The sequence below is a fragment of the Rana temporaria genome, chromosome 10 (genome assembly GCF_905171775.1).
Source record: "Rana temporaria chromosome 10, aRanTem1.1, whole genome shotgun sequence".
NCBI classification, from domain to species: Eukaryota; Metazoa; Chordata; class Amphibia; order Anura; family Ranidae; genus Rana; species Rana temporaria.
This window is the reverse complement of record NC_053498.1, coordinates 38211615-38228557: the sequence shown is the minus strand read 5'-3', so window position 1 is coordinate 38228557 and position 16943 is coordinate 38211615. Positions and strand designations below refer to the sequence as shown.

The 16943-nt window shown below is 42.6% G+C and overlaps 1 protein-coding gene across 3 annotated transcripts in view; it reads right to left on the bottom strand.

Moving 5' to 3' along the window:
• Positions 1-218: 218 nt before the first annotated feature.
• The window catches only part of LOC120916531 (AP-2 complex subunit alpha-1), a 168987-nt gene continuing 152262 nt past the window's right edge, over positions 219-16943 (bottom strand). For all 3 annotated transcript variants that reach the window (XM_040327557.1, XM_040327558.1, XM_040327560.1), the window contains 5 exons: positions 15244-15367; positions 15048-15164; positions 14596-14665; positions 5918-6052; positions 219-1167 (listed from right to left, as the gene is read on the bottom strand). In XM_040327557.1, coding sequence (XP_040183491.1) covers positions 1090-1167; positions 5918-6052; positions 14596-14665; positions 15048-15164; positions 15244-15367 — 524 coding nt within the window. In that variant the 3' untranslated portion in view covers positions 219-1089. The remainder of the gene's footprint in view (positions 1168-5917; positions 6053-14595; positions 14666-15047; positions 15165-15243; positions 15368-16943) is intronic.

The window sequence follows — 16943 nt, the reverse complement described above, 5'->3', positions numbered from 1 at the left end:
AAAGGTGTGTTAGAGCAGAACAAAAAGGTAAGTATATGGAATGATTTTACATGGTACAAAGTCAATGAAAGCTCACTGAAATATGGAATGCTTTGGGGGGGGGACGACTAGCAGACTAGGATTTTAGCTGCTGGGTACAGTGAGATGCAGTTCTACATTAATTTCTTCAGGAATGGACAAGGAGGAAACATTTATGACTCACTGGCATTCAAAAAATGTGCGTGTAGATGTTTATATATATAAAATCAAAGACTCATTTACAACTGTATATTTAGGCTTAGCTGTGACATACCATTTAAAAAGTGGATGTAAAACTGATCCTTTAAAAACAAATAAAAAAAAACGTTGCCAATATGGTTCCATGGGCAGTTTGGCTTCACAAAACTGGCGCAGCCCTGTTCAACTACATACTCCCACTTGTTTATCTCTCTGTAATAACATAAGTGCTAAAATGTGTGTCATTTCTAAAGATAGAGATGAGACGGAACACAAAACAAAACAAAACAAAAAAAGAGATGATGATGGAGCACATGGGCAGACAATACTAAAGTTAAGAATACAAGTGACCACTGATATGGTTTTCCCTTCGTGGAAAATTTCAGTTTGTCAAGACATCCTTCCAAATAAGCAGCTTTTCGACAGTTGAGTGATATGCATTTGGGCCAGCATGCACCGATGCCTGATCCCTTATCCACAGTACAGGCAGAGGCCGCATGAAGGGAGGCACCCCTTTCTAGAACGTCAGGGTCCCCGGCTTCACGCATCCCTTTCAAACAAGTTAAAATTTAAAGTCACAGCAAAAAACGACAAATTCTAGTAGGACGACCACACATCTTAGGACAAGAAGAATATTAATAGTTAACCTTGAATTTTTCACTCAGAGTCTCTTGGGCTTTACCAGACGTAGACTGCACACACATGCATACACGCGCACACAACAAGGACGATCTGCAAAGAGGTGACATGGAAAGCCCTGCCCTCTGCTGTCACATGCACACTGACACACACATTTGCTCGATGCATGGTAAACCCTCCACGTAGTGTAAGTTTGCCAGTTTTACTGTCTGTTGCCATAATATTCTTGTTGACTTAGAACTGCTTCGATAAAAGCTCACATAGGTGCTTGGAGACAGTTTCTTTGCTGGTTCTTAGGGTAAGTCGATACATCTGAAATAATTAAAAAAAAAGACGAAGTTAGAGCTGTTTGCTTCAGTATATTGAGAAGGTCTAGCTAAAAGTTCCACTATAAACGAGTACACAGAAGATTACATTTGCTCTAACAAAGAAAGAAAACTGAAGTCTGCAAATACACCCATAAATAAAAAAAAGATCTTGGAAGTCTTCTTGGTCATAAGCTATACATTTATTGGTCAAATAACAATCAAATACATCAAAATGCTTCACGGTAAATGCCAAACACAACAACACAATTATAAATGTGCGCTCCCCCTTTCAGCAGCCCCCCAAAATGCACCCATGGCCTCCCCAGCAGCGCGCCAATCACTGATAATCAACCCAGCGAGCGGATCGTTGGACAGTGTCCTGTCCGGGATTCCTTCCTCTCTGAACTGGCTTCCTTCTCTTGTATACCCGGAGTGCGGCTATGTGCTAACCTGGCGAGTGCGGCTATGTGCTAACCTGGCCAGACTTCATTTGAACATCCAGTCCCTGTGTGAAGTGAACACTCCTGGGCCCTTACATGTACTTGGACTTACTGTCCTCCTGGTCATCTTATGTGCATCTTACCCATCTTTAAACATAATACACATTTATTTTATACTGCACTATGATCTTCACACCTTTTTTTCTGTTTTTCCTGGTGTATCCCATTATGTTTGACCAATAACACTTTTTCCAAGTTTTTAACAAGTTTTTCCTTCTACTAACAGGCACCTCTGCTGACCTCAACAATGGGAGTCGTTTACGAAAAGGCAAATCCACTTTGCACTACAAGTGCAAACTACGGGCCAGATTCACAGTGGACTTACGACGGCGTATCTCCACGTACGCCGTCGTAAGTCCGAATGTGAGCCGTCGTATCTATGCGCCTGATTCTTAGAATCAGTTACGCATAGATTTGGCCAAGATACGAGCGGCGTAAGTCTCCTACGCCGTCGTATCTTGGGTGCATATTTACGCTGGCCGCAAGGGGCGCTTCCGTAGATTTACGCGTCGAATATGTAAATTAGGTAGATACGCCGATTCATGAACGTACTTGCACCCACTACGCCGTTTACGTTTGGCTTACGTCCGGCGTAAAATTACCCCTGCTATATGAGGCGCAGCCAATGCAAAGTATGGATGTCGGCAAGCGTATCTGCCGTACGTGAATGGGCTGTGCGTAGGTTACATTCACGTCACAGGCATTGGGCCTGGCGTATCTTATGGAGTAAATTCGAAGTAATACTGAGCATGCGCGCGCATGCGCCGTATGATCGACGCTTCATTTGCAAGGGGTCACGCCTCATTTTAATAAAACACGCCCACCTCTTCCACATTTGAATTAGGCGGGCTTACACCGGCCGATTTACGCTACGCTGCCGCAACTTACGGAGCAAGTACTTTGTGAATACTGCACTTGCCTGTCTAAGTTGCGGCAGGGTAGCGTAACTAGGATACGCTACGCCCAACTAAAGATATGCTCTCCTACGTGAATCTGGCCCTACAAGTGCAAAGTGCAGTTGCTGTAGATCCGAGGGGGACATGCAAGGAAAATAAAAAAAACAGCATTTTAGCTTGCACATGATTGGATGATAAAATCAGCAGAGCCTCCCCTCAGAATTACAGCAAGTGCACTTTTAGTGCAATTTCGAGTGTAGTTTGCACTTGTAGTGCAAAGTGGATTCGCCTTTCGTAAATAACCCCCAATGTTCTATATTTGGGGCAAACATTAGCTCATATAAATCCCTTCCCGGAATTCAAACACTGCAGGGTGTATCATCTGGAACTCTCTGATGAGCATTGAATGCGACCACCCATTACTCTGCATGGATACCTTGATGGGTTTCTCATAACCATACAAGACAGGAAAAGTAGATTTGGCACTTTTTTTTTTACTAAAAGAACCTTAAAAACCCTGATATATAATACTAAACTCAAAAGCCTCTCTCCTGTGATCTTTTATTTTTCTTTTTTTCTACCTCTTGATTGAAAGATTCTACACATTTTATGTAGAAGAGGTTATAACAAGTGAGGATTTATATCATGTCGTATAATACCATCATGTCATAACATAATAACATTAAAGTGGTATCGTTTTGGGCAGATCCTTTAACAAACTTCCCATCAGTAAAAAAAAAAAAAAGACACATGCTACCAACCCTTTTGTCTACTTTTGCCTACAATAGTAGATGACATAGAAAACTATGCTGCACGAAATATTACGCAAAAGATCTCAATGTATGTACAGGTGTGGAAAATTGTATATGATGGTAACATAATAGGGCAGCTGGGAGAGAAGTGATGTTGCATAAGGCACAGTGACCCACAGCATCCAATCATATTTTTACCTTTTAGCATTTTAGAACAATTGTCACCAACTCCATGTTGGCCTGATAAAGCATAATAAAATCAAGCAATATTCAACAAATCTTGCATATAATTTAATAAACATGTAGACATCCCTACGTATTTCTTAGCATTTTATAGAGGACACAGCATTATTCCCATCAGACATTAGTCCTGTTTCACACGGTCTTCAGCTTGTATATACGCAGTGTAAACAGCAAGGTTTGACAAAGCATTCCTTTTCAACAAGTTTTATCGAAGCACCATTTCAACTCCAGTTTGTAAATGTTTCAACACAGATCCTAATGGGAGTGTTGATTGCCACTTTGGCAAGCTGCTAGCAGGTTTCACAGGCTTTCAACAAGCTTCAGGAAGTGATAAAGCCTGCTAACAAATCAGCACTCCCTAAGCGGCTTCAGTTGGTAAATCAAAAATACGTTTTTCATAAGGTAGTACCTGAACACAAAGGTTGCCCAGCTAAGCATAATAATGAGTGGGATGCTTGGTGCTCATCTGCTCTTACTGTAACCAATGCTTGAGAAAATCGCTAGACCCCTTTCACACTAAGGCGCTTTACAGGTGCTATATCACTAAAAATAGCGCCTCTCCCGTCTCTCCAATGTGAAAGCCTAGGGACTTTCACACTGGAGCGGTGCACTGGCAGGACATAGAAAAAAAAAGTCTTGCAAGCCGCATCTTTGAGGTGCTGTAGGAGCGGTGTAAACACGGCTTCTAAAGCGCCCCTCCCCATTGAAATGAATGGGCAGCGCCAGCGCTTTTAACTCTTTTAGCGGGGGTTAAAAATAGCAGCGCTTTACTGCCGACTCTCACAATGCCCTAGTGTGAAAGGGCTCTATAGGTATCAAGTAACAGTTATCTGTAATTTTGTGCTTATAACTCATTTTCCCAAAAATAAGATCTAGCGCTATTTTCCAGGAGAGCTGCAATATAAGCCCTACCCCGAAAATAAGCCCTAGTTTAAAATGCTTGCTAAATTCTATAATCCACTCTATAACAGTAGTATATAATGTACGTGTGTGTTTCTGTAATATAATTGTGGGGAAGAGAGCTCCGGTGGGTCACAGAAGTGCAGAGCGGCGCTATAACGAAAATATTTGGCACAATTATATTACAGAAACACACACCATGTACATTATATTCTACTGCAATAGAGTGGATTATAGGGTTTTAAAAGCATTTTAACTCCGTTCACACTGGGGATTCCTTTTAGGCAGGGAGAGAAGACAGAACATTACATGTTAAGACCTACCCTGAAAATAAGCCCTACTGTGTGTCTTTTGTTTACAAAATTAATACAAGACCCGGGCTTATTTTTGGGGAAACACGGTATGTTACTGTGCATACGTATCAGGTATATGTATGTTATTATGAACAATTTTTGTGCACTGTAAATGTAATCCATTGTTTTCTATGCTCAAGCTGAGAGCTTTTGATTACTGTTGTGGTCTTCTATATTTTTCAATAAAAAGAGTTTTTCATAAACAATCAGCACTCCCATTAGGATCTGTGTTCAACATTTAGACCCTTTTACACTGAGGCGCTTCTAAACTGGAAGCAAAAACACTGAGCGCTTTTCATTCCTTCCAATGGAGAGGGGTGCTTTTTTTTTTAGCTCTCTAAGGCCTTGTACACATGGTCGGACCAAACCGATGAGACTGGTCTGTCGGGTAGTTTTCAGCGGTTCACCTCTGAAGTGGCCTGACGGTCTAAAATCCGATCGGGTCAGAACGCGGTGATGTAAAACACACGACGTGCTGAATAAAACGAAGTTCAATGCTTCCAAGCATGCGTTGACTTGATTCTGAGCATGCGCGGGTTTTGGAACGATGCTTTTCTGTACTAACCATCGGTTTGGTCCGATCGCCCAGCGGTCCAGTTTTGAAGCATGTTTAGAAATTTTGGACCAAAGGAAACCAGACAGCTAGCCTATACACACGGCCGGTTTGGTCCGATGAAACTGAACTTCGGTTCATTCTCAGCGGACCAAACCGACCGTGTGTACGAGGCCTAAGAATGCTCCAAAGATGCTGCTTGGAGGAGTTTTTTTCACCTCCCCGCCAACACACCGCCCCAGTGCGAAAGCATCCATTGATTTTAATAGGAAGCAGTTTTCATGAGCGTTTGACACTTTTTTTTAATGCAAATGCGCTTGAAAAACTGCTCAGTGTGAAAGGGGTCTTCCAAACTGGAGCTGGATGGTACTTTAAAAAAGTTAAAGCTTGCTGAAAGCTCTGCAAATGCTTGCCAAAGCTTGCTCTTCACGCAGCTCTTATACAAGCTGAAGCTTGTGTGAAACACACATTACATGTTTGTGTAGCTAGGAAAGCGTTTGAATGTTATTATACCAACAAATAAACCTCTGTGTTGTCTTATGCCTTTCTCCACTTACCTGAGCTTGGATGTTGGGTTCTAGACGCAAGAGACAGCCAACCTGAATAGTTTTAGTCTGGATGATACCAGCACCCACAAAATTGTCTGGATTAGGATCCACATTTTCTAGAAGCGCAGTACCAAAACCCAACAACTGGAATACATGAAAACAATTTAAGGATCAGAAATCAGTATTGCAGTCAATAATAAAGATCACTTTTGCCTTTGCGTTGATTATGCCACAATAACATCAAAGGCAGAATATAGGCCTGTGAAAAAAAAGGTAGATTTCTAAAGGAATATAATGTAGTTGGAGGAAATGATCTAAGCATGTGCAGTCCTGGAGGGGGAAGGGGGGTGTAAGGACAAGTTTGATCATTGGAAACGAGCGGGCACAGCTAGAGAACTGACCACTGTGTGTTGTGCTGCTTAGTGTGGTCAGTTTTTAATAGGAAAGCAAAGGACATGGCAGGAACACTGGGTATTTCACATTTATACATAATACAAATACATGGCACAGCGGGACAGATCAGGAATATGAAATGTTGGGTTTACATATTCTTTAAGATAGATATATATATATATATATATATATATATATATATATATATATATATATACACACATACACACACACACACACACACACACACACACACACACACACACACACAGTGCCTTGCGAAAGTATTCGGTCCCCTTGAACTTTGCGACCTTTTGTCACATTAAGGCTTCAAACATAAAGGTATAAAACTGTAATTTTTTTTGAAGAATCAACAACAAGTGGGACACAATCATGAAGTGGAACGAAAATTATTGGATATTTCAAACTTTTTAATTATTCAGCCCCTTTACTTTCAGTGCAGCAAACTCTCTCCAGAAGTTCAGTGAGGATCTCTGAATGATCCAATGTTGACCTAAATGACTAATGATGATAAATAGAATCCACCTGTGTGTAATCAAGTCTCCGTATAAATGCACCTGCACTGTGATAGTCTCAGAGGTCCGTTTAAAGCACAGAGTGCATCATGAAAAACAAGGAACACACCAGGCAGGTCCGAGATACTGTTGTGGAGAAGTTTAAACCCGGATTTGGATACAAAAAGATTTCCCAAGCTTTAAACATCCCAAGGAGGTGGTTTCGCTTACTGGTCCTAATGGAAGTAGTATTACCGACCCGAGTCAAGTTGCAGCCAAATTTCAGCAATTCTATAGTACCCTATATAGGTCCCAGGGAACCCACTCGCACGAGGAATTGCGGTCCTATTTGGCCACCATTCAGTTCCCTCGTCTTAACCAAGAGCAGGTTAAACTATTAGATGCGCCTATTTCGGCACATGACATTGCTGAGGCGATTGCCCAATTAGCCAAATCTAAAGCACCAGGTATGGACGGACTCCCTCTGGAATTCTTTGATACATACTCCGATATACTTGTTCCTAAACTAAAGGCCCTCTATCAGTCTATCTTTGATACAAACATACTCCCTGAATCTATGAAAGAAGCCCAAATCATAGTACTCCCCAAACCTGGTAAGGACCCCCACTACCCGGAATCTTATCGGCCAATTTCATTACTGCAGGTGGATATTAAAATCCTAGCTAAAATATTGGCAACTAGGTTGAATACTGCCATACTGTCACTTATTCACATGGACCAGACAGGGTTCATGCCGGGGAAGAACACTGCCATGAACATTAGATGATTGTACATGAATATTCAGGCACGTCATGATAACTCAGGAACCAGGGTGGTGGTGGCCCTAGATACGGCCAAGGCCTTTGACTCAGTTGAGTGGCCCTACCTATGGGAATGTTTACATAATTATGTCTTTGGACCGCATTTCATAAAATGGGTGCAACTCCTATACCAGACCCCCAAGGCAAGAATCTTTGTTAATGGTTGGCTTTCAGAGCGGTTTCCTCTGCAGAGGGGCACTCGTCATGGATGTCCCCTCTCCCCTTTGCTGTACGCCTTGGCGCTGAGCCACTGGCTATTGCTATTAGAGCACACCCTGATATTCAGGGTTTGCGTCGGGGTAACACAGTTGATAAGATAGGCCTATACGCGGATGATACTGTTTTATACCTGGCAGATCAGGGTCCATCACTGCAAACAGCGCTGCGACTTATTGAACGAATGGGGGGCTATTCGGGACTGCGCATTAATTGGGATAAGTCCCAAATTCTCCCCATAGATGTCTTCCCCCCCCCTGTGGTCACCCCTCCACTGCCGCTCTCCAGAGTGTCCAGGATTAGGTACTTGGGAGTTGAGGTCACCAGGAGACTGACAGACTATACACCTCTGAATGTGGAACCGTTGTTTGACATGATCAAACTCAAGACGCAAACGTGGGCTAGATTACCCTTAGGGGTGATGGGGCACATAAATATTATAAAAATGATTATTTTGCCCAAAATTTTATACATGGTGTGGCATGCCCCTCTATACATTCCCTTAAAAATCTTTAAGCAAATGGAAGCTATTCTGAATTCCTTCGTTTGGGGAAGTGGTAGACACAAACTAGCTTGGCACATTTTAAAGAACCCGACGGATATGGGAGGTGTTTCCCTCCCGGATCTCCATGAATATTACTTGGCCTCGCAGCTCTCTCACTTATATCACTTCAATACCTCAGAACTTCAACGCTATAGGGCTTTAGTTTGCGACAAACCCGGGCACCCGGCGCATACACCACTTCAGTCAATCCTCCGTGGGAAACAAACGCAAAAGCAGGCCGTAAGGCACAACTCGGGGATGTTAAAGCATCACCAACAGATTTGGGAAATATCCCTTAAAAAAAAGAATGTGGGGAAATGTTATTCCCATACCCCATTGTGGCTTAACAGCCATATGCCAGAGCTAGCAGGGGTCCCTGACTCAGTGGTGTGGGCTAGACACAGAATAATATACCTGCACCAAGTCCTATCAAGCTCAGGGATTAAGCAGTATCACGCACTTAGAAAATAATTTTCGCTCCCACAGCACTTGGTATTTAAATATTTGCAGCTCCGCCATGCACTCCGAACCCAGCTGCCGTCTCTGGCGGTAGAGACAGAACCCCCGCCGGTGCTGGATGTTGTTTTGGGGAGCGATCCCTCTAAACTTATTTCGCACCTATACTGCACCATTAGACATAGGGGTACAGTAGCCGTTACTCAGAAGGCTAAGACGGCTTGGGAGCAGGATGTAGGCCCAATCGAAGGTGCAGATTGGGATGAAATACTGGAGGGGACCAAGGCCACATCACCCAAACTGTCAGACAGACTCACGCAACTATACATTGTTCATAGAGCCTACCTGACACCGCTGAGACTGGCCAAATTCCACCACACACCCAATCCGACCTGTCGTCTGTCAGTCCACAAGTGCCACGTTTTATCATCTCATTTGGAGTTGTCCAAATATTCAGACCTACTGGACACAGGTTGTCTGCTTTCTGCATGACAATATGGGATCCCCAGTGGTACTTGACCCTAAGTTGTGTATTTTGGGGCTGTTGCCTGACGTAGAGGTGGATAAATATCACACAATTTTCATATCTGAAACATTTTTAGCTCGTAAAGTAATTGCCCAGAGATGGATGCAGGATTTGCCCCCCACTCTACAGATGTGGAAAAAGGCTGTTAATGATACTTTACCATTGAAGAAGCTGATATACACACACAGGGGCTCCACACAAAAGTATTCCAAGGTTTGGGACAGATGGCTAGAGGATGGAGAAACGTGTGTCTGAGTGTGCCTTACCTAGAGACTGTTCCATAATAAATTGCTCCTTTGTCCTCGTGACCATGTAAATGTAGGACCTGTGGTATTTAAGTAACCAAAAAGTGAGCATGCATCTCACCATATGACACTGTATTGTTATTGTCAAATGTGTTCGACCTGGTTTGTGATATGTGCTTTAATTTAATCAAGTCGGTTTTTCCAAGTAAAAAAAAAAAAAAACATCCCAAGGAGCACTGTGCAAGCGATAATATTGAAATGGAAGGAGTATCAGACCACTGCAAATCTACGAAGACCTGGCCGTCCCTCTAAACTTTTAGCTCATACAAGGAGAAGACTGATCAGAGATGCAGCCAAGAGGCCCATGATCACTGGATGAACTGCAGAGATCTACAGCTGAGGTGGGAGACTCTGTCCATAGGACAACAATCGTATACTGCACAAATCTGGCCTTTATTCATAGTGGGTTTTTCGCATCCCGCTGCACTCCACTCGCCCGCACTAGTGAGAGTGGTGCGGGGGGGGGGTGGCGAGGGACGGGGGTCGGGGACCTTTCCCTTAGCACAGCAGGATCCCATACGGGGTGCTGAGGGTCTGGTCTCCGCGTTGCCCTCGAATCCGAGCCACAGTTTACTTAGAATGACCTTCTTAGGTCATGAGGGTAGTTAATTTTACTACTTTATTTAGCCTACCAGACAGTCACTACTTCTTCTGTTTTTTCCTCAAAGAATTATTTTATTTAATTGTATTAAACGTTACAAGATTTATTAGCATTCAGCTATGTGATGATCCTAGGTGCCATATCTATTTTTGAAAAGTATATATGATGACTGTATTCCTATATGACATATTTAATAAAAACTTATTGAAAGTAAATCTGGCCTTTATGGAAGAGTGGCAAGAAGAAAGCCATTTCCTAAAGATATCCATAAAAAGTGTCGTTTAAAGTTTACCACAAGCCACCTAGGAGACACACCAAACATGTGGAAGAAGGTGCTCTGGTCAGATGAAACCAAAATCGAACTTTTTGGCAACAATGCAAAACGTTATGTTTGTCGTAAAAGCAACACAGCTCATCACCCTGGAGGCACCATCCCCACTGTCAAAACATGGTGGTGACAGCATCATGGTTTGGGTCTGCTTTTCTTCAGCAGGGACAGGGAAGATGGTTAAAATTGATGGGAAGATGGATGGAGCCAAATACAAAACCATTCTGGAAGAAAACCTGATGGAGTCTGCAATGATCCAAAACATAAAGCAAAATCTACAATGGAATAGTTCACAAATAAACATATCCAGGTGTCAGAATGGCCAAGTCAAAGTCCAGACCTGAATCCAATCGAGAATCTGTGGAAAGAACTGAAAACTGCTGTTCACAAACGCTCTCCATCCAACCTCACTGAGCTTGAGTGGTTTTGCAAGGAGGAATGGGCAAAAATGTCAGTCTCTCGATGTGCAAAACTGATAGAGACATACCCCAAGCGACTTACAGCTGTAATCGCAGCAAAAGGTGGCGCTACAAAGTATTAACTTAAGGGGGCTGAATAATTTTGCACGCCCAATTTTTCAGTTTTTTATTTGTTAAAAAAGTTTGAAATATCCAATAAATTTCGTTCCACTTCATGATTGTGTCCCACTTGTTGTTGATTCTTTAAAAAAATTACAGTTTTATATCTTTATGTTTGAAGCCTAAAATGTGGCAAAAGGTTGCAAAGTTCAAGGGGGCCGAGGCACTGTGTGTGTGTGTGTGTGTGTGTGTGTGTGTGTGTGTGTGTGTGTGTGTATGTATATATATATATATATAGAGAGAGAATAAATCACAATGGAATGACCAGTTCTGTTCTATGCAGTGCCTTGCAAAAGTATTCACCCCCCTTTGCTGTTTACCATATTTTGCTACATTACAGCCTTAAGTTCAGTGTTTTTTTAATCTGAATCTAATCGGAACACAATAGTCTAGTTGGTGAAGTAAAAAAATATATACAAATAAAAAAAATGATATTTGGCATGTGCGTATGCATTCATCCCCTTTGTTATTTTTTTTTTTTTTTAAAGTGTATTTTGTGCATGTACTCGAGAGAGGAGCCGGACTGCAGGAGTTGGGAGTAGGCAGGCCTCCCCCAGAGGCAATCTGCCACCTTTCTCCATGCCCCGGGTGGCAATGGCGGGTGTGTGAGGGGGTCCTCCCACACAGCCCGCCCTACCTGCTCCGCTTTGAAGCCCAACGGGGCAGAGGGACTCCCTATAAGGGAGTGAGAGGATTAGCCCGCTCAACCAGCCCCATTAGTCCTTCGCCTCTCTTTTAGAGACCGCGTGGTCAAAGTGTGTGTGTTAACCCAATTTAGAGTGCGTGTGTAGGTGTGGTGGTTTTTTTTGTGGGAGGGGGGTGGGCGTACTAAGCACAGGCTTACCTTGCATAGCACACCCACCGGGAGGCGGGCTGAGACCACCAAACTCAATTCACATGAAGCCGAGACCGGGATCCGAACCCCTAGCTGCAGAGGTGAATGGCTTGTCAGCGCAGTGCCAATCGCGTTGAGCCACCGCAGCTCCCTATCCCCTTTGTTATGATGTCCATAAAAAGCTCTGGTGCAAGCAATTACCTTTAGAAGTCACATAATTAGTGAAATGATGTCCATCTGTGTGCAATCTAAGTGTCACGTGATCTGTCATTACATACACACACCTTTTTTGAAAGGCCCCAGAGGCTGCAACACCTAAGCAAGAGGCACCACTGACCAAACACTTCTATGAAGAACAAGGAACTCTCCAAACAAGTAAGGGACAATGTTGTTGAGAAGTAAAAGTCAGGGTTAGGTTATAAAAAAATATCCAAATCTTTGATGATCCCTAGGAGTACCATCAAATCTATCATAACCAACTGGAAAGAACATGGCACAACAGCAAACCTGCAAAGAGACAGCCGCACACCAAAACTCGCGGACCGGGCAAGGAGGGCATTAATCAGAGAGGCAGCACAGAGACCTAATGTAACCCTGAAGGAGCTGAAGAGTTCCACAGCAGAGACTGGAGTATCTGTACATAGGACACCAATAAGCCGTACGCTCCATAGTGTTGGGCTTTATGGCAGAGTTGCCAGAAGAAAGTCATTACTTTCAGCAAAAATCAAAATGGCACGTTTTGAGTTTGCGAAAAGGCATGTGGGAGACTCCCAAAATGTATGGAGGTGCCCTGGTCTGACAAGACTAAAATTTTACTTTTTGGTCATCATAGAAAACGCTATGTCTGGCGCAAACCCAACACATCACATCGCCCAAAGAACACCATCCATGTTTTTCAGCAGTCAGGACTGAGAAACTGGTCAGAATTGAGGGAAAGATGGATTGTGCTAAATACAGGGATATTCTTGAGCAAAACCTGTATAGTCTGTGTGTGATTTAAAGGTTAGGATGGAGGTTCACCTTCCAGCAGGACAATAACCCCAAACACACTGCTAAATCAACACTTGAGTGGCTCAAGGAGAAACATGTAAATGTGTTGGAATGGCCTAGTCAAAGCCCAGACCTCAATCCAACAGAAAATCTGTGGTTGGACTTAAAGATTGCTGTTCACAAGCGCAAACTATCCAACTTGAAGGAGCTGGAGCAGTTTTGCAAGGAGGAATGGGTAAATATCGCAGTGGTAAGATGTGGCAAGCTCATAGAGACTTATCCAAAGCGACTTGGAGCTGTGATAGCCGCAAAAGGTGGCTCTACAAAGTATTGACTTTAGGGAGTTGAATAGTTATGCACATGGACTTTTTCTGTTATTTTGTCGCATTTGTTGTTTGCTTCACAAAAAAAATCTTCAAAGTTGTGGGCATATTCTGTAAATAAATTATGCAAATCCTCAAACAATCCATGTTAATTCCAGGTTGTGAGGCAACAAAACACAAAAAATGCCAAGGGGGTGAAATACTTTTTGCAAGGCACTGTATGTGGTGAAATAGTTGGATCTCAGGGACAATAGAATAACTTTGATTTCCTAAACTGTGTGACGATTACCTGAGTGTTCATTGGGACCCCAGAGGCCCAAAGAAGCCAAAAGGGGTAAAGAGGGGCAGGTGGACTATATCGGTACTAGGTAAGTCAGTTAAACAGAAAATTATAGTAAAGGTAAAAAAGTTCAATTTATTAAAAGTAACATAAGGGATATACGGAATACACAATTTTTTTAAATTACATCCGTAGAAATGTAAAACAGATAGATTATACGACCAGCCAACACATAATAGAGATGGTATAGCATCTATATGATGTGTTGGCTGGTCGTATAATCTATCTGTTTTACATTTCTACTGACGTAATTTTAAAAAATTGTGTATTCCTTATCTCCCTTATGTTACTTTTAATAAATTGAACTTTTGTACCTTTACTATAATTTTCTGTTTAACTGACTTACCTAGTACCGATATAGTCCACCTGCCCCTATTTACCCCTTTGGATTCCTTGGGCCTCTGGGGTCCCAATGAACCCTATCTCTATTCAAAATTACGTTAGGATGATGGTACTTTAATTTTATGTTATCTTTTCTACTGAGAGGTCTCCATATAAATGATTACATGAGTGTGAATAGCCTGTGTACAAAGTAGATATTTGCCAGCACACCAAGGATCGGCAACAAAGTGGCATCCAAACGGGTAGATTATTGCATGGACGTTGCACCTTCCTTGTGTTGTGATCATGCAATAAACTACCCGTTTTGATGCCACTTTGTGCTGGCAAATATCTACTTTGTACACAGGCTATTCACACTCGAGTAATCATCACACAGTTTAGGAAATCAAAGTTATTCTAGTGTCCCTGAGATCCAGCCATTTCACCACATACAGTGCCTTTTTTCGTGTTTTGTCTACTTTGTGACTTGAACCAGTATCCAGCTGGTTGTTGCTGCAGCCCCCTTGTTTTGAGAACTTATACCAGGAACGTGTGCGATGGGAATATGAAGCATTAGCCCATGTACAAGACTTACCTTTGCTTTCGTCACTTCAGAATCCATGCCATGGTTAGCTTTAAAAATCTTTTGTGCTTCTTGCTGTGGCCTAGAAAAACAAGCAAAATGACAGCTAAATGCAATAGCACAGACCGTATATGCCTAAAAACACTGTTAAAGGTTTTATTTGGAAAAAAAAAAGTTTTTGTCTTTAGATGCACTTAAACGTATTCTTGTGAGCATCCATGTTGTCAGATTTAACAGCCTCACTTGTCATTGCACCCCTAAGATCATCAGTTTAGGAGACACCAAACTAGTTCTGTCCAACTAATTTACAGTGGAGATATGGAAAATGGAAAGAGTTTTTGTTGGTAAGCAAAAGATTTGAGATTAAAGATGGCAAGGAATATCTGCCTTCCAAAGCACTCTAAAAATGTAATTACTTCCTCCAGTATTACAAATGCTCTTTAAATACAAGGTAAAGAAATTACAGGCTGAGCTGTTTCCACCGCTGGAAGAAGTCCTGGGACGGCATCTCGGTTGCTTGGAAGAACTTGTTGATTGTTATCGGCAATTTTAATGTGATGTTCTGTAACGTTCCTCCGTACCTAAAATGGGTAGATGGTGAGGTTAAACACAAACGTAATCCCATAAATGTTACTCACACAGACAGCACGTTCCCAATACCTGAATTTAATATTAGTTAGTGGAGCCTCATCAAAGTCTGCCAAGCACTCAATGTTTAACACCTGCTGGACCTGTGCTCCACCCTCCACCATGGGATCCACTGGTTTGGTCTGAATGTTGAGCTGTGAGATGGCAAGTTAAGGATGACTGCATCATATGAAAACCAATTTAAAAAAATATTAGCTGTGCTTCTTTCAGGCTGGGTTCAGACATCCTGTAGCCCACAGCAGGGGGTCCAGTGCATCCCTGTACCCCGATTCAGGTGTGAATCAGGTCTGAATTTCTGCCTGACTTCTTACCTGATTTGGAGCCAGATGCACAAGACCCTTTCCAAAGCTGAACCACGGCAGCCCCAGAGGTGTGTGAACTGGCTCCATTGAGAGACGGTCACACTCTCCTGTCATGTGAAACGGATGCGAAGGAAAAAACAGATCCAATTCGCATCAGTGTGTACCCAGCCTCAGTGTTTTAAATGTATTTAAAAGGGGTTGTAAAGGTTCTTGTTTTTTCACCTTAATGCATTCAATGGGCTGGGGGCACTCGGCAGGAGAGGGCTAAGAGTGCCGGCAAGATACCGTGAAGAGGATCGGGGCTGCTCTGTGCAAACTCACTGAACAGAGCAGGTGAGTATAACATGATTTTTTTTTTAACTACTTGCCAACCTGCCGCCGTCATTCTACGGCGGCAGGTTGGCTCCCCTGCGCGAGAGCCCGTAGCTCTACGTCGGCTCTCTCGCAAGATACTAGGGGCGCGCGCGCCCCCCGCTCGCCCGAGTCCCGTGCACGGCGGGCACCAGCGATTGCTCGTTACAGAGCGGGGACCGGGAAAAGCTGATCCTCTGTTCATACAACGTACAGTGATTTCCCCTAGTGAGGCCACCCCCCCCCCACAGTAAGAACACACCCAGGGAACTACTTAACCCCTTCCCCGCCCCCTTCACTGCCAGTGGCATTTTTTATAGTAATCCAATGCATTTTTATAGCACTGATCGCTATAAAAATTCCAATGGTCCCAAAAATTTGTCAAAAGTGTCCTCCATAATGTCGCAGTACCGAAAAAAAAAAAAAAAAACGCTGATCGCCGCCATTACTAGTAAAAAAAATATATTAATAAAAATGTCATAAAAATACCCCCTATTTTGTAAACGCTATAACTTTTGCGCAAACCAATCAAACGTTTATTGCGATTTTACGAAAAATATGTAGAAGAATACGTATCGGCCTAAACTGAGGGAAAAAAAAGTTTTTTGATATATTTTTGGGGGATATTTATTATAGCAAAAAGTAAAAAATATTATTTTTTTTCAAAATTGTCGCTCTATTTTTGTTTATAGCGCAAAAAATAAAAACCGCAGAGGTGATCAAATACCACCAAAAGAAAGCTCTATTTGTGGGAAAAAAAAGGACGCCAATTTTGTTTGGGAGCCACGTCGCACGACCGCGCAATTGTCAGTTAAAGCGACGCAATCCCGAATCTCAAAAAGTGCTCTGGTCTTTGGGCAGCAATATGGTCCGGGGGTTAAGTGGTTAAACAAAAAAAAAAAAAAAAGAGCAGCCTTTAATATCTATTTAAAGCTCAACTCAAAAGATATAGACCGAAAAGGAATACAACGATTGCCAACTTTATTTTGAAATTGCTAGGTGCCTGGCTGTTATGCTGACCCTCTGGTAAATACTTTAAGCCATAAACCTGAAACAATT